Source organism: Haplochromis burtoni, unplaced genomic scaffold (genome assembly GCF_018398535.1).
Source record: "Haplochromis burtoni strain Fernald_Lab_line unplaced genomic scaffold, NCSU_Asbu1 Contig_353, whole genome shotgun sequence".
NCBI lineage: Eukaryota > Metazoa > Chordata > Actinopteri > Cichliformes > Cichlidae > Haplochromis > Haplochromis burtoni.
The window spans coordinates 327,502-346,639 of NW_024582714.1; the positions used below are offsets into that span (position 1 = coordinate 327,502).

Genomic DNA, 19,138 nt, shown 5'->3' on the forward strand with positions numbered 1-19,138 from the left:
TATGTACTACATTTGTTACTCATTTATGAAGCACAGTACATGTTTCATACTTGTAATTACCGCTACTTGTACATATACCTAAAAAGTTATGCAAATATGTACCCATAACTTGTTTTTCAAAATACTAATAAAAGTGATGTCTCCAAACAGCCATCTCTTTCCTGACAATTCCCTTTGTGCATATTCTCTTACATATGATAAGTCAACAGTAAATACGGTAAACGCATTTAGCCTGTCAGCTCCCTACAAAGTTTCAATGATTGTGCCAAGGTGGGAAAAGAGGATGTAATTGTCTGGTGTATTTAACAACACTTGAGCGATCATCCCGTGTCCTGCCTCCTGCAGCTCAAGCCAGGCAGTTTGTTCACATAAACCAACCGAATTTTCCTAACATAATCTAGAATTTGGATGATTGAACACAGTCAGAAATTGTCCAAACTACCTACTTTAGCCTATTGTACGTTAAGTTCTATTGCTACTATTTTGCTAATATAACAAAACTAGATTTGTTTTCTGGCTAGCTATACCAATCTTCATTTTACACATTCCTTCGTATTTTGTGGATAAAATTGCTTTTGAGTTCAGTTGTGCCAAAATAAACTGAGGGTTGAGGCCAGAATTCTTTGGCTTTAATTGTATTGCATGGAAGAGTACATTTCAGCAGCAGCTTCCCTTTACATCCTGGTCTGCCCCAGAGCCTGCTGCATTGCCGAATACCTCATCTAAATGCTGCAACCAAATTAGTAGCTTAAGTAAAATACAATAAACTGACTGTAGTTAGACAACAAAATAGGTCTAAAAGTAAATAGATTGCTGAACTTAACTCACCCCCTTCCAGTGCAGAAGCTGATCGCTTCAAGATACACTTCACTGATTCTCCCCTGTGAGTCACATCTTCCTCTCCTGCTGCCTTCTACTCTGCCTACTCTGATCTCATTCATCTGAAGTTAATGAAAAAAAAAAACTTTCAGTGCTTTCTTAGGTTTTCTTCCTTTTCTTTCACCTCGCACCTCCCCGTTATTTTAGGGTCACATTTTCTTACAGCTTTTATTCTAGGCTGTGACTTTGTTATCACTGTGTTATTGTGTTGATTTTAGCAATTTAATGAATGAAGGCGCGAACCCACTTTTTACTTTCAAACACAGAACTCAACACACCTTAGTTGTCTTAACTTTGTTTCCTGTACTGCAGCTCCATCCTTTGAGATCAGGCAGCACTTTACACTCTTCTCCATCCATGCAGGGATGCATCTGGCACCACCACTTCTGTGCAACTATGGATGCTGGGAGTAAAATAAAAGTGGAAATAAAGGAAAAGAGAAAAACAGCAGAGTAAACAATTAGCACCATGCTGTTTAAATATGTAGCGTTCTTCTGCTCTGACTGAAGTAACAGCAAGTGCCTTTGACTTCTATACACAGCACAGTGATTAACGAGAGCACTTTGATCTCTAGCTGGTGGTGGAGACCTGTCAGTCCTGCTCCAGAGTGTTTTCAGGCCTGAATTACAGGGCATGGGTCAATGTCAAGCCAGTGAGAGTAGTGAGCAGGTGTGTTAAGGTGTGTGGAGGATGAATGTTTGTATGTAGGAGGAGAACAAAAGCGTGCAGCAAGCTTATGCGTCAAGATTTTTTGTTGCTTCAAGGAGGCCTATAGGGCAGAAACAGCTTTCCCTGACATTTCTAAAGTGAAGGGAGAACTGTCAAAATATGGAAGCCTTGTCAGAGATATTACAGTGAAAAGAGGAGATAGGGATCGATTCACCTGTAACTGAGGCCACTTTTGACATAATTTTAAATGACCTGGCCTTCTGTCTATTCCACTGAACATGTCTGATATAAAACAGACAAACAGCTGAGCGAATGAACTGATAAGTGAATTGATTTGAAGATTATGAAGCCTTTGGGTTATACAACAGCAATCTCAACATTGTATTTTTTGCTTCACGAGAAACTCCTTGTGCCAAACGATCAGTGAAATAAGCACCAGAGGCACAGTGACAGGTGTGACAGGTTTACACCGTGCCACATTTCTACCCTAATCAGAATTTGGTCTCAAATCATCACCAAAACTGTAATGAGAAGCTTGGCATACCGTCTACACAAGATGGAGCTGCTCTTGTTGTTCCTGCCACCTGTCCAGGGAAGCAGGAGCATTTGACAGTCTGGGATCGCTCTTCGATCTTGTTCTTGTTGCAGCATCGATGTGCAGCAATTACCTCACAGGTTCCTGCTTTCACATGAACTGGAAACACAAATATACACAGTGGTTAGAATATATGAGACGGCCTTTTTCAAACTGAAATATCTCTCACCACAACAACAAAGCTACAAATACAAAGACTCTAAATGGGTAGTTTGTATAGAGTGTTTGTATTTTTTAATATAAGAGTGTTTTCTTTTTCTTATAATGCGTGGTATGTCTTGATGCATTCTCTATCATCCAGGTAAGTAAATCTCCAAAAGCTGATTCTGTTCATCTGGACGTATATTTTTTGGATCCACTGAAAATCACATTAAATCGTTTAAAGGAGCATTGCGTTAGGAGATCTATTTAGCCAGTACTTTGGTCAAGCTCACAAGAGGAGGAGCGCATGTTGTGATTGTGGGAGAAGCTGGAGCTCGCATAGAAAATAACTGCAAGCAGAAGGGTACAAACTCAGGGCCGTCTTGCATGGAACCAAAAATTTCAACCACTGAACCTCTATTCCCTCTCTGAAAGTCCAAACTTGTTTTTGATATTCTGCCCCATTCCCATCTGGTTGCACTAAAAATGTAATTCTTTGCAAAGGTTACTTTCTAATACAGATTATCTAATTGTCCTTACCTTTCTTGTATCATTTAGGGAAATTAATCATACAGAAGACTCCAGTGCAGTTGATGGGAATCATTTTAAATATACAATTTTGACTAATTACAGTCAGCAGTGGGCTTGGCTAAAAATAAATTAAAGTGCCCATTTTTATGGTGATGGATGAACATAGTAAATAGTGCAGCACATTTCCAGCATTTATGGTACACTAAACTAACCAGTTGCGGGTGGTACTCTCATATTACTGTACAGATATGTAAGTTTTATCAGTTTTGCAAGAGAGCAAAGAAATTTAAAGATGCCCAAAAGCTAACAAAATGAATAAAAACAAGGTACACTGGCATCTTTTGGTAATATGGTGTCAACTACCCAGCTATTAAAGTATAGTACAGCTCAAAAAACCTTTTTTTTTAAATTCAGAAAGTTCAAATTTCATAGATTCTTTATTGGTTACCTCTAAATTAAAATATTTCAAGTCCTTTTTGCTTTACGTTTGATGTTCATGGCTTATAGCTCATGTAAATGAGAAATCCAGTATCCTAAATTTTTAGAATAGCTCCAATGATCAGTTTGAAGGATTTACAATACAGAACATTTCCAATGAAATCCAATATTTAATCTGAAAAGAGAACATTGGTCCAAAAAGGCATCTGGCACTGTTCTTTTTCAACTTAGTTCAGATAAGCAATGTTGTCTCTGGCTCAGGAGTGGGTTGACGTTAGCTCTGACAGTTGCAGCCTCTTTCCTGAGGATATCTGTTTGCAGTGGCTCTTGATGGTCTGACACCAGCTTCTGTTGTTTGTGCAACTTTTCCTACCACACTTTTCAACTTTTTATCAATATGCTTCAATACAGCAGCCGCACAGCCAGCTTCTCCAGCCATGACCTTCTGTGGCTTACCCTCTCTGTGGAGTGTTTTGATGATCGTTATTCAGATAACAGTGAAGTCAACCGTCTTCCCTATGATTGTGGTTACATTCATTGAACTAGATGGAGACAGCTATATTGTTTGAATAGTGATTTACTCAAGTTCAAAATGGCATATTCTAATAATTGAACAAATATTTGATTTTCAAGCGTTACAAGCAACAATTCTGGATTACTTGGATTACATGGATTAGTAATATGAAAATCCACTGTACAGTTCTTTCCAACAAAACAAGTGTTCTGCAGAGCTCAAGAGAAAGTAATCATCCAGTATGAAAGATAGTATAAAGCATAGTGCTGAGAAAAGGTGCAAGAGAGACTGTTGTTAATGTTTTGTCAGGACACGAGTTTTGCCCTATAGAAGACTGAAAAACATTTCCCTTTGTGCTTTCATGCCTATATTATTATAAGGAGAGTCCCACTAGTACCAATTATCTGTTATAGTGAAATCTTATTTGAAACACCAAAACACCATAGCTACTTATATCCAGGTCATACCCCAGGTGGAGGAGCCTGACTTTGAACTCCATGTAGCTCCACTGGTCCACATACCATATCCTTGAGCGGCATACACAATGCAGCTCACCCATAGTTGCAACCAGAGGACAAAAGTAACACCATCGATTAGGGTAAGCCTAATCTAACTGATAATATAACATCAACAAAAGATGTTAAATTATTTGGCAAAATAATGGCAATACAATGCAATACCAGTTACAAGGACATTGTTTTTACTGTCATTAGCTTTGATGAAACATCAATACTCCTCTTTACATTATATTCATTACTTTTCTGGATAGACCCATCTCAGTGCTGTGCATGTTTGTGTTTTGGTACCTAACAAACACTGCTGCATAGGTAAAATAAATAAATAAAAACAGCATCTGAAAAGTTCTGACAATACTATCAGATAAGCCTTAATTATGTCTGTAAAGATTTTCCAATTTGGGCCTCTTCTTGAAAATAAATTGCAGCGAGCTTCCATCTTCCCATTAGCTAGCAATCCTGAAATCTCATCTACAACATTAAAAACATTTTGCTTCCAATCAATAAGGTGCTATTCACATTCCCACAAAAGCCAAGACAACAATTGACGATTAAGTGCTTTTCAGTGAGCAGAAACTTACTGATGCAAAAACAGGTCAGGCTGCATGCCCTTGATGTGATTATCTTTAAGCCACCAGCACGCCCCCGGTCAAAGTTAATTTCAAAAGTTGGAATAGCTTTGTCAGAATATTCAAACTTTGTTAAGAGATAGATGCACACGGACAATAGGTGATCCCTAGAGGGGCAATGGGGGAAGATAGTCATTGTAAATTACCTTATTGTGAGGGAAAACAAATAGAGCATTAACTGATTAGTCATTACACCTTTTATATAATGGATATAATGGATTAATAACGGCTTACATCAAAACAATATAATTGCATTAACTCAAAGATAAGGCTAGATATCACATTCAAACCCTGTCTGAACTCTGATGTGCTTCATTTATATGGTTTTTTTTTTCTGTATACATCTCCACGCTACCATTTTTCTCTAGGTAAAAGTCTCAGTGTGATTAAAGAAAATGTTTGTTTCTTTCCCTGAATGACCTGGCCAAGAGGGCAACAGACATCACAGCAATTATTAAAAGTCACAGTCTACAAGAGTTAACACAATATGCAGATTGCATAAAATAAATATCAAGGTCAAAACAGGTTCAGTGCAACTTGAAGAGCAACTACAAGAATCCAGTCTTTTATAAGTGACTTATTATTTTGTAAAGTGGGGCAGCATAACAAAGCAAATATTGTTGTTTTGTTGTTTATTCTATACATAAAAATTTGTAAACTATTATGAGAGAAAGTGACCTTGGTTTTTACATATTTTATATTTTAACAGATAGCAAGGAACCAGTCCAGGGGCAGATTTGTATATAAAATTTTATGTATAAAACCAGATTGATATATGACTAAGTGGGAATTGGGGTGGCCACCTAGCTAGCTTAGCTATTAATATTACTAAACATGCAATGGTAATTAGTATCCAATTTCCTTAGGTGCTGGTCAGGCACATTCATAAAGAGGCAATCACCCTGATGTAAAAAGAAACGAAGCAAGTGAGAGCTACAGCATAGGCTGCAAGTGAGAATGGGACTGTAGACTCGTTAAGGAAACAGAAAGCGGCTAGTTTGGACACCCCATCTGAAGACAACCACTGATTAAAACTGGAGCTGCTGACCAAGGTCGCTGACTGTGAGGCTCGTTCTAAAAACACCATGCAGTGTGGAAGGGGTGAGCGGTCAGAGAGCAGGCCATAGGGGTCAGCTGAGTAAGAAACAACAATGTGTGATTACTATGGCTTCTACATAGTGGGCATGGAGTCCTGGGAAATAATGATACCAGAGAAAGAGTTTTTCAAAAACTGGAAAACTAGAGACAAACTTGGAGTTAAAACCTTTAAGACTTTGGGTGAAAATTTAGGTTGACTGACCTAAATGGACTAAACTCTTTTTGCAATAGCCAAGTACTGATAGGACATAGGTCTCAAGGTAAGGCCGAATTCAGACTGCTTACATGAAACACAAATGTTTCACATGAAGATTACGTTTTGTTTTGTTTTTTTTACCGTAAAACAGCAGAATGAAAGACATAAAATGCAATGTATACATGCAGAAAATAGGTTGCCTGTTATCTTTTCTGTGTGAAAATATCCATGTAGCCACATAAATGGCTCGCAAGCCCTGTGATCAATACATTTCTATTAAAGCACTTAGGACTACCATCGGTTTAAATCAGCAGGCACAAACATTAGCAGCAGGGAAAACTGAGAGACAAACCGAGGTGAAAGGACAGAGACCGCTAATGAGAGCTGGCACAAGGCCCAACCCTTCAGCCAGTCAATACCACTCTAATCTCCTCTGCAATGATATTCATCGAAACCTGATTGATTAATGCCAAAATTCAACCAGAACCTGCACAAAAGTATGGAGGAAACAATTTACTGCAATTGCTGAACAATTACATATGACATTTAAATAATTGTGAATTATTAGTACAACAAATATAAAGCTTTTCTAGCTTGCTAGGTTGTGTTCCAGCAACATCATTAGGATTAGCAATGGGTCATAAAACATGAAACTTAAACCGATGTATAGTCACTCTTAAGATAATGATGATTATTTGGTTACTTGTCAGCTGAATTTGTTTATTTTTATGAACACATTGTATAGTCTGATGACTAAAATCCCTTATGTCACTGCGAGTTAGCATCAGCTACGCTATATTGTATTGGTAAATATGGTGGCAAGGAGAAAACCTAGCTCTGTGGCCTCATTTAGACGGTAAAGATCATTCAGTGTTTTAAGTGATGTTTATTTCAGATGAAAGCCAGGTGACTGAATGTATCTCATCAGTTAATGGTATTAAGCTGACATAGCCTTTACTTTAATAATGTCATCTTACAAAACTATTATTTGGACTGTAAGTAACACAATTGACAAACTCAGTCGGAATGAACATTTCCTTTAGTGTCTTCCTTGTAATCCCAAATTGTGGATAGTTTAGACACTGATGATAATTGAAATAATTTTCATATTAATAATAGAGTCACAAAAAAAGATTTATTTAAAGGCTGAAAAACTCAAACTGACCTACTGTACACTTATTGTACTATGAAGTTCATAGTACTCTTCATGAGTAAACTCGTCATTTTTTATGAGCCCATTTCAGTTTACAATAAGAGACTTTGCAAAGTGTGAATCCCGTGGTGCAAAAAGGAAAGAGATGACAGATGCACTCTTCTTTTAATTTTCTTATTTTCCCCATCACGTTGCCCACTAGCTCTGACTTATTTTTATTCATTTATTTAGTGCCAACACAATGACAAAAGGCAGGCAGGAAAAAGAGAACCACAGCCGCTGTTTTTATTTATAAAATGTCCTCATGAGTCATGCTTCATTCTCACATTTTCTTTTTACAAGCAAGTTTTTTGTGTTCTGAAAAAGCTAAATAGAACATAAGAACATTATCTGTTTAATTCAAGAACTCAGTCACACTCACCTAAAGTCATACATGATGACATGCACACATTTGAGGTAATAGTAATTCTTTAAAAAAGGCCACTGACTAGTCCTAAGGTCAATCTGACATTAAAGTTATATTTGGAGTGTTGCTGATTTCTGCAAAAATACACTTTTTAGGCCACATATATACATTAAAAGCAGACTGCAATTTGTCCTGCAACCCAAAATAAATCAGGTCATAGCTTAGAAAGCCCTTGAGAAACGCTGTTGCAAACTGAACCTTATGGAACAGAGCTATACATTCATTTCTCTACTAAAAAAAACTTGTTGGCAATCACTAGTGCTCTCCTGTTGTTCTTACCAAAGAACTGATCGCAAGGGTTAGGAGAAAGCAACAGGTTGCTTTCAGCTTCTACAGCAATCAAACAATTGATCTAACATGCAGGTGTGGAGGCGTCCAGGACAACACGCTGTTCCTGCTGTCAGCTGCATGACTTGCTATATCAGGATCACCTGGTCAGTCAAGCACAACATACAGTAATAGAAGCACGACAGAGAATACATGAAAAAGAGGAACGTGGTAATGGTGTCTGGAAGACCTCACAGACTGCAAAAAGGAGAAATACTTCTTGAAGAGGCAAAACTGAGGCACATAATGCATCGAATCATCGCTTACAAGTTCAAAAACTTAAACTGAGGTAATACTATGAATGACATCCTGGAATAGGGTGTTTCTATTTGTTGTAGAATTTTTGTAAGCATATTTCCAAAAGTGCTGTTAAAAGCTCTAAAAGCACCTTGAATAACTTTCAGCTGATCCAATATGCTACAGCGACAGCACTGACTGGGACAAGAAAGAGACACCATATTTCTCCCTGTTAAATTCAGAATTAAATGTAAAATTGTTCTGTTCGCACATAGTCTTGAATAATCACCCCAATATATCTCGAAAACCTCCACTGTACCTTATTATCCTAACCGAGTACTTCGTGTCAGACTGCAGGCTTACTTGTGAGCTTTCAAAAGCAGAATAAGTGGACATGCCTTCAGCTATCAGGCCCCTCCACTATGGAACCAGCTCCCAGTTTGGATACAGGAGACAGACACTCTATTTTTCAGATTCGGCTTAAAACCTTCCTTTGTGAAAAAGCTTATAGTTAGGGACAGATCAAGTGATGCTGAACCATCCCTTAGTCATGCTGCAATGGGTTTCCTCCCGACTGTTTCCGAGTGATTGTTGGTGTTTCTTTTCTAATTAAAGATCATAAGATTTAAAACTTAAACTGTCATGGTCCTGGGGCTTTGACCCAGGTTTTTTGAGTTTGTTGTTCATTTGTGCAGAATACTGAAATTCTGATCTTCACTTTAAGGGAGCCTCTTTTTTTTGTTATTTAAGTTCTTGGTTCTTGTTTAATTTAGTTCCCTTTCATGTCCAGTTTCCCAGTCTTTTCTCTGTATGTCCTCATCAGCATCCCCCTCAGCAGTCCTGTTTTAGTTTGGCTATTGCTTGCTTTTATGTCTGTCCCCCTTTTTATGTCAGCCCATCATGTGTTTCTATATCTGTTATCCCTGTCTTAATGTCAAGCTCACGTGTCTTTGCCTGAGTCTCAGTGTGCTTGTCACTTTGTTTCCTTTTGACAGTCCCTCGTTTTATATGCGTTAAATTTAGTTTTGCTTCCCTTGTTTCATTGGTCAGATTTTGTCCAGCTGTGTTTTCCACCCATTGCTCGATATCCTGTGTATTTAGCTCCTTAGTTTTCCTCTGTTCCTTGTCACGTCGTTGTCATCTTCTCATGTTGTGTGTATGTGTGTGTGCGTCTCAGGGTTTGTGGTTTCAGTTAGTTTACTCCAGCTTAGCTGTTTGTTACAGTATATTGTTCAATCAGCCAGTTGCCAGCAAATAAAGCTCGGTCTTAAGTTAAGCCTGCATTTTGGGTCCTCTCTCTGCCTGCCACACAACCAGCTCATGACACTTACAATATAACACACCTTGAGCCAGTAACAAATTTCTATTTTGATACCAGCTTAGGCTTTTATTTCTTGTCACACTCCTTCTCTCTACTGTCAATAACAAATAAAAAATACATATAAAACATAACTCTCATGAAACTGACAAATGTCATGTAACAACTCTGTATCCTGTATTATTAGGTATGAGAGAAATATAAACAAAAATAGAAGGAACATATTTCAAGCATTTGAAAAATATCTTATGATAGTTAGCATTTAAAAAATATATATTGTTTCTTTTGTAGTCACCATTACTGAGAGTTTTTGAGCTGAACCTCCAGAATCTCTTTGCATACAGCTCCTGTAATGTAAAAAATGTAAATCCGTAAACATAAAATGCATCAACACGCAGTCAAAGAAACAGTGAAGGTCAAGCGACATCTAGTATTGTTTGCAAAATGAAATCTACTGAGTGTTCATCAAGGTGCCTGAGGTCAGTTCATCAAAGAACTGACAAACAAGAAACGCCACAGAGTCTTGAATATCAATGGCATCACCTTAAGTGGGGAAATATTCCAAATGGGTTATTTCATCGTTAACTGCCCTGCATTCATGCTCATTTAGCGACATGAAAGGAACAACACTGATATATATATATATATATATATATATATATATATAGCACAAAATGAGATATTTATTAATGACCCATCAAATCAAATTAGTTAGGTAGTTAAAGGAGCTCATATCATTTAGAAGAAAATACATAATTAATAAATAATTTTAGCTTTAATATAACAATTATACATCTAGAGTGAGTAAGAACCTGCTTATCTAAACTCCAAGTGTACAGTTCAAACAAGTGCACTTGACAGACCCTAGTGTTGTTAAGTTGAATTAACATCAAATCAAATCTTCTTGTTGACGTGAAAAGACCCACACCTGACAAGAAATAATCTCTGTTATTCAATAAGGTATGAAGCACATTAAGCTTTAGTGGGCTTACACCACAGAAGGACAGGGAACAAAAAAAATCCAGTGTGTATTTTCTGTTTCAATCTTGCCCCATGCAGTGTGCAGCTAGTCAGCCTTTTTCAGTTGGCAAACGTAGAGGCAGATCAAAACACTGAAAACAGAGTAAGGTTCTGGCCAGAGGGCCCAACCGCAGAAACAGCAGCAGCCATAAAAAAAAACTGAGGTTGTGGGGCATACAATAGAGACACTATATGAATTAATAATGATTCAAATCATACTATTTGCTCCAAAGGCCAGTAACCCATTTTTGCCAACTCAAAAGCATCTACATGCTGAACACAACTAACTGCAGCATATTTTCCAGGTATAACAGAGGCTACAAATGACAACAGCTACCAGCTTCCCACAGCCAAAACACTCATTAATAGGAAATGTGAGTGGGCATTAAAAATAGATCCTGGTAAAACAATTGAAATAGATACATTAAAAAAAATCTGTCATTGTGGCATCAAAAACACCAGAGACATACTGAAGTATTGACTTATGAAACATTCATTCCTATTGCCTGGTGAGAAATACAAAGTGATCTCTCACAAGAGCAGTGTTTAATTGGATTACCATATCAGAAAAGACGGACTCGTTTCTGCCATGCTGTAAACCTGCTGAGCTGACGATCAGGCCCAGCACGATGCAGAGACACACTCACCTCTGAGAGAGAGGCAGAATCAGTTTAATTTAACTGGAAATTCTACTTTTTATCAGTGTGGATGCTATTCTCATATTTTTGGGACAAACATTGGTCAAGATGACATTTAACAGCAAAGTCTCTGCTGCTAAGTATTGTTTTATCTTGTGTTTTTGATGGGGAACACTATGTTCTTGTGTTGGTTCATTTTTATCACTCTCATCAGCATTATTTCCCTCATTTGTTTTTTGAGGAGGTGAAGAGCCCTCTTGTCAGTTCGTATCATATAATTCACATAATTTTCATACTCATGAAATCATTCAGTGACCCCCTCATGCAATATTGATGGGGGAATTGTCATCCTGAAAGAGCCCACTCCAATTAGACGAGAAATGTTTCATTATACATTGTACTGCAGTGACCCTTCCTTCTCCAAGGACAAGTGAACCCAAAAGATGTTCCCATAAGAGCTGCCGCTGTAGTGATCATGCATTAATTTGCAACATGTCTGTCTGTAGGAGAATGAGATATTTCCCAACTGGGAGAGACAAAAACAAAGCTAAAAACAGGGTAAATAACAGGATCTTTATTTTGAGTGTGGCAAACTTTCAACTACTACCCACTAGACAAGTGTTAATTTAAAAAATATATAAAAGAACAACAGAGAGATGTACAATATGTGATAATGAATGTTAGTCTATGTTATATAGCTGTATTAAGAAGCTACAGTTTGCTAACATGTTCACCATACAAAGATGCGATATTTTGGTCTTTGTCGCTGTTTTTTTTGCGGTTTTCCGTACTGAGGTGGTGAAAAAAATCATTACTGCAGGTTTAAAATGAACAGCACTAGAGAAGCAAACTCCACAGCATAGCAGATCCAGCAAGGTCCAATGTGAGCTGATATTACAAACTAAATAAGCTATAATAACAGCCACATTTTATAGTATGAGATGATTTTAACTTTTTTGTTTTTGTTGTTCGGATAGATGTCTGGACAATTTCTATTAGTCTCTTATTAAAAGAACACAATGAGGAACCAAATGTTTTGACAACATAAAAAGAAATATGAAAAGAACATCAAAAAAGATCACTTTCTTCTTAAGGAAAGCACTTGCAGGTTGATATTCAGCATTTGTGAGAGTAATCAAACCAAAAACCAAGCTAATCATAATCATCTGCAACATGGTGCTTTTGAGATTAGATGAAAAGGGAGAAACACTAGTAAAAGAAAAGCTAGTATTGCTTGTTCATCTGTCTTTATTCTCCAAGCACAGTTTTGTTGTAAAAAAAAAAAAAAACATTAAAAAAAAAAGCTGAATTTTCCTTTATATTTAATCTTCTACTCACTGAGGACAATCGTTAGAGAGAAAGAATATAGAAACAGATGAGTGGGCTCTCACATTCCCAGAGTGTATGCTTTAGTGGTTTAGATGAAGTCGATGTCAGTACCATTCATCTAGCTGCCACAGTGTAAGAGCCCACCACTGACTGATCAATTGAAGTCCCTCAAGGAATCATACAGCCTTATAAGTGAAAGGCTACTGAAGTTATTAAATCCAGGGACAGCAGTGGCAGCAGCAGTGAGACAGAAACAGACTTATACACGGCGTCAAAGCCTTCTCTTATTCTCTGTATAGCTACTGCAAATGTAATAAGGGATATTCAGAAACACCACCAGAGACCCATTAAATTCTTATTCTTACTTTCATGATTTTCTGGCACATTTAAAATATAATGCTACATGTATGTTCCTTTTTTAATCTTAAGAGTTCATGATCGAATACAAAGCTTGTTTGTCTTGTGTCACCTACTGCAGGTACTTCAATCAAAGCAGTCTGGCATTTATGGATAACACCACTGTGTGCCACTCTGCACATTCAGATCTAGAAACCTATAAAATAAAGTTAAATTATGTGCATTCTGGTCAGCTCTATTTGTTTCCATAACATTTAGTTTTGGTTTTATTTCCTAAGAAAATATTTTAACATGCACAATTTTAAATTCACGTGTTTTAGGATTTGGCATTTTGTTATAGCTCTGACTGGTTTAATTACCATAAAAGCTTTTTTGCTTTCATGCTCTTTGCTTTGTAGTGACTGACGGAGATTTGTAATATGACTAATAGATTTGTAATGACTAATAAACTGTTCAAGGTTTAGGAAAGATTTGCACATGTCTGGTCTGATGAGCAGAAACAGCTAAATGTCTTTATGCTGTCTTGGTCTTTGAAAAGGGAAAAATAATCTTTCAAAATAACCTGATGTCACAATTATGATTCAACTTAAAAGACGTTTTGTGTTCTCATTCAGGTCTAGGCTACCTACTGAATTGTTTTGTGTGCTACTAAGAATGAACAGAAACCAGAGATATCACAATACAGAAAGTTTTTTTCTTGCAAGATGAGTGACTTTATATGCGTGGTATAATATTTTTATTTTTAAATCTACAAACTGAATTTGCAAACATATGTAGTGCTTAGCAAATAAAGAACTGAACAGTCAAAAGGTGTACAAAGCATAGGACACATCCAAAAGAGTGTGCATCTTTTATTTTGACTTAGTGAGTATATGCCTGTGCATCTCTGTGTGACAATGCTTTGATGAGTGTGTCTCCTTTTAGTTTTTATCTTTTTTCTATTGCTTGGCATGCACACATAGATGTTCGAAAGCATCAGAGCAAAGCCAAACACATTTTCGGCTAATGTTTAGTTTACTTTGTGCATAAACGCATACAATCAGTTTATTAAATATTGAAGAAATACGTGACTTCCACCTCATTCTTCATTCTTCTTATCATTATTCTTATGCTTCAAAATTGATCTAAAATCAAATCTTTACTTGAACTTGACTGAGTATCACAGGGCAGCGGCCCCCAACCCTCGGTCCATGGACTGGTACCGGTCCATGAGTCGTTTGGTACTGGGCTGCAAGAGTTGAGGCTCTGGTGTGAAATTTATGGTTTTCATGGTTTTTATTGGCTTTTATTGGGGGGGGTTACTGTTTTTATCATTAACTCGGGTCTTTTCTCGTGTGTTGTGAACCGCTGTTATAGAGAACACTTTCCAGATGCTTTCCTCATCCTACTACTATAAATGAAGTGGGGCCTCTGTGATTACTCCTGTCTAATACTTAAATACTTTCTTTTTTAAAATTAAAACCCCACCTTGTACTTTTGAATCTTCTGTTTTAAAGTCTGGATATTTTTCTTAAAGCACAAACTGCATTCACTGGGAACATCATTTTCTATCAAAGGAGATATCAATAGAGTTTAGATCACTTTGAAGCTGTGAAGCCAAAAGTAGATAAGTATAATTGTGAAAACTTGATCTTCTTGGCAGAATTTAATTTCTTATATCAAAATAAATCCATAGAAAATGTTGTGTTTTATATCTTCCTCTGAGCTGCCACACTCAAAGAAGAGCAAAACTCTTGGATGTATCTGAATGGAGAATGTTTATATCCCCAATCTCAAAACCTAACTCATGCCTATAAAGCAATGATGTTTAACATTACAATAATTACATTATAAATATTCCTGGATTTTTCTAGAAGCATTATTAGTGGCTGTCCACGAAAAACGTCTCTTGGACTCCACAGAGGCAGACGAGAGAGAAGCCAGGGATCCTTTACTATCTGTGGTCTCTCATCTGACATGCACACATGGTGGTTATCTGTCAAGTGGATGTCATGTCTGCTCTAAATGGTTGCCATCTCTGCTTTCCAACTGGATTCCCATGTTTTTCATGTTGAGCAGATTCCACTGATGCCTTTCAGAGCTGAGTGACAGGTGCAGCATCATGAAACACAGGATTGGTTCAGGGGGGAAAAAGGAGATGAGTAACCTCAGTTAAATCCTACATTTCTATAACAATGGCTGAACCACAATCATTTCTACTGCAGAAAGATCCATCTTCATTAGACATAGGAGCCTGTGGTAAAAGTGGAGCAACAAGCTCAGTCTGAAAATAAGACTAATGGTTTGTTTCCAGTTATTCATAGCTGAGGAGCAGAGATTATTCTGCTCTAAATCAAACTGTCATGTAATTACATTAACAATGCTGCTAACTGAGAGGTATATTTAACCAGTTGCTCTAAATCAAACCTTGTCCTAGAAAACAATATTATCTCGTTAGTGGTGAGGCAGCCACCGGCACTGATCCCCTGTTGAATTGCGGGCCGCCTGAGGACACTATTAAAGGAGCATCTGACCCGTCCACCCACTGACAGCTCAATATAAATGTTCCTCTTTTTAATAGACCATCTTGCTGAAAAATATGTCGACAAACCTTTTAAAAAAGCCATTTCAGAAGAACTCCAATGGTCCCACCCATTACTTTTTATGCTCCAGTCCATTCACATAAACTTGATGCTCAGCCTCGGTTGCTGTTTTTATGGTCCGATGTGGACACTCAGCACTGCACTTCATTCCTGAGGAAATGTGAGCCAGAAGGCGAAAAGTCATGGAGCGCAGCCGGAAGATGGAGGCAAGCAATTGATAGACTACATTTCAGAAGCTTATATTTCACTTTATTCAGTCAGTATCCAGCCTCTAGTGAATAACCACCAGACCTAGCATAGCACTGCTTTAAAAGAAAAGAGGAAACTACCCCAAGCTGAATGGATGATGAGTTTCATAAAGTGTTTGTTACGATTTATATTATCAAACTGCTTGGAAAAGAGGTTCCTTGGGACTGTTTTTAAGGGAAATGTGTTAAATTTATGACTGGGAGCTGAAAATCTGTAACATTAAGTAAAAGGAATTAGCTCTTAGAAAGGATAATAAACTTTCCCAACATCTTGTCAGACATCTTCAAATAATACCACATGACAATTTAGAAAGAGACATCCCTCATATTTTGAAACAGGTTGTAGCAAAGGGGCGCTGATTGCTGACTGCTACTTCTGACTGTTGCTCTTTAATATTACTGACCTGACTTGACTACAGGCAATTTGTCTTATATGAATTCTGGTGTTCACACCTAGAGCTTTCTAAGGAGAGATTCTTAATTAATCAACAAATATTTCTCTTTATATAACCTCTAACTAGGACCATACCAAAAATATTTCTGTATATTTTGTTTTGCAGACTTTCATTTATGATTCTTTGGCTTGAGTTCACTACAGACTTGATAGTGGGACATTTTCTTTGAAGTCTGTAATCACAGCACACGAAAGAAATGGTGCAGTTGTAAATACGTGTTTGATAAGATAGATGTGGTTAAAACTGAATTTGCAAAACCCCGCAAACTACTAGGCTATCTGCTCAGACTACAGAAATGTTATATGTGTTAGCTTTTGATACACAGCTTTAAGATGCACTGTCATAGGTGTGCATGTCATGCCGCTCTATGCAAGTACATCATTTGAATTCTCTCAAAATGTCAACAAACGGAAAGTCTGTACTGTGTTTTTCAGTTTCCTTTCTCTCCTGCCTCTGTCTGATTGGTTCTGCACTGACACATCTCAGCCTGCTTTCAGTATGGCTGCACCTGTCTGCTTCAGTTTCCTTCATGACGAGGCTTTCCTGTCTGCTCCTCTGAAACTATCAAACTGCTATGATACACTCTACAGAATGAGCCACTCTGAAAAAACATAACTCAGAGTAAGTATTAATATGTTATAATCTCATAGCCTAGCGTTGCTCCTTTAAAATACTCATACTAATCCTGGTCAGAATTGCATTTATCCTGCTTTTCATGTCTAGCATTTTGACCCGAGATACAGATCCGTCTTATTACTGTCGATTTTGGATTGGATCATCGGGTTTATAAGGATGCTGTCCCTGAACATAGTGAACTGTTCTGTACCAGAAGCTGCTGAACCTGGTTTGCAACAGATTATATGTGGCTGATTGGTGTATATGAGCCGTCATCTCATATAACTGGTCTTTCAATTTCCTTTGAAAACACATATCAGAGAACTAGTGAATAATCTGTGATTTACTCTCGTATACGTGCTGCTATTACTTCACTGACAAAAACTGGGAGGATGAAGAGATTTTTTTTTCCACAAGTGGAAAAAACATAACTGCCTGAACATCACAAAGAATTCATGATGCAGCTGGGTGAAGTCTGACCTCTGCACCAAATTATTATGTAACCTTTACCCTGATATTTCACAGGTTTACCTCCAGAACACCCTGTGAACTCATTAATTCCCATCCCCTATACGTGTGGTATGTTGTACTAATTATGCCAGTTTTTACAATGTATAAAAACTGAAGGATTCAATATGGGCTAAAACATTAAGCTGCGTAATTGCAAATTAAAAAATAACCATCAGAGTTATGAGCATGGTGCTTCCCTTTCTTTCATTTAATTTTAGCAACACTACCCACACATTAACTACAATATGTTAAAAGCTTAACAATGGGACTATTCTTCTTTATGAAATATAAACTGTAAGTAACTCATTTCAGAGTTAATGTTATGTAGCAGTATGCATCAAACCTCTCATAAAACACAGTCTGTGGAGCAAGGAATCACCATCACAAACAAATTAATCACTTCAAAAATTCTTCGACGCATTAAGATTTCAACACCGCACAGAAACCTTGTGATAAGGACCTGCTCTATTGCCAATATGAAAGGGGTCTGTGCCTCCAAACGCTAAGCTTTAGCCAAGCATAGACCATTAACAGCAATACAATTGACTAACTTTAAAGGGGGTTGCTTTAATTGCTGGGTAAGGGCAGGCTTTTAGTTTGTAAGACCCAATTACTACCATGCTGTTAGCACTTCTTCACTAATTGCATTCATCAGCTCAAATCGTTATCACCAGGCTCTCCTTCGATTTCTATCAAAATCCAAAAATCCTAATTTCTTTGAGTTTCAGAATAGCTAGAGGTAACTCATAATGTGGCGAGGGATAATGGGTTTACATTTGAGCTGTAATTAGAGAGGGAATGGAGATGGAAGACTTCTGGCGGATCTGTTTTTGTCACAGTATGTGTCCTTTCTGCTGCAATAAAACACTGGGACAAATTTTACTCTAAGCTATTATGCCAGTCAGTGTTGTCTTGAGAACACACTGTTTTCCAGAAACCATTGACTACATGTGGATTGACCCTAATGTAGTAAAAGTATAGACAATAATTATGAATCTGTTTTAGTATAGCTTATTCATTTTTGTAGCTTTGGACACTTTTTTTTGTTGTTTTGTTGCATTATTGTGTTTTATATTTGTTTTGTTTTGGCTCTCCGTCAGGTTAATTGTTGGGACCGTGGAATGTTGTTACAGCTCAGTGAGACAATTACAGAGGTTGTGAACAAGCCAACAGTTTATCCACATTTCCCCAGCCATTACTGACAAATAATGCCATACCAAGCATTTGTCTGCTGAATTAACAGACAAACAAGATTACAAATTAGTGTAATAATCTGCATACACGCTGTCACAATACTCTGTAATATCATTGATAGTACCTACCAGAAAGTGTTAAACGTTATTGGTAAACTGTTAAATTGTCAGGATGCCAAACCTAAATACATTTCTAGCATTGCCATGTCTTTCCCACATTTATATGGGCAGCCACAGAACCACCACAGCTATTGTGTTTTCTCTGCAGAGACAATCTTTTCCCCATGGAGTCATACTCATGAACCCATCTAACTGGTCTGTTGAGACTGCAAACAAATAAGGGAGGGAACCAAAACAAACCTGTGTTGAGGTAAAAATGAGGGTGAGTGCATATCTATCTATCTATCTATCTATCTATCTATCTATCTATCTATCTATCTATCTATCTATCTATCTATCTATCTATCTATCTATCTATCTATCTA

At 37.3% G+C, this 19,138-nt stretch overlaps 1 protein-coding gene across 1 annotated transcript in view; it reads right to left on the bottom strand.

Annotated features, from left to right (window-relative positions):
- tafa3a (TAFA chemokine like family member 3a) overlaps positions 1 to 19,138 on the bottom strand; it is a 111,139-nt gene that overhangs the window by 13,661 nt on the left and 78,340 nt on the right. The window contains exons 3-4 of the mRNA XM_005942960.3: positions 2,093 to 2,242; positions 1,158 to 1,282 (exon numbers count right to left, since the gene is read on the bottom strand). Of these exons, the coding sequence (XP_005943022.1) occupies positions 1,158 to 1,282; positions 2,093 to 2,242 (275 nt within the window). The remainder of the gene's footprint in view (positions 1 to 1,157; positions 1,283 to 2,092; positions 2,243 to 19,138) is intronic.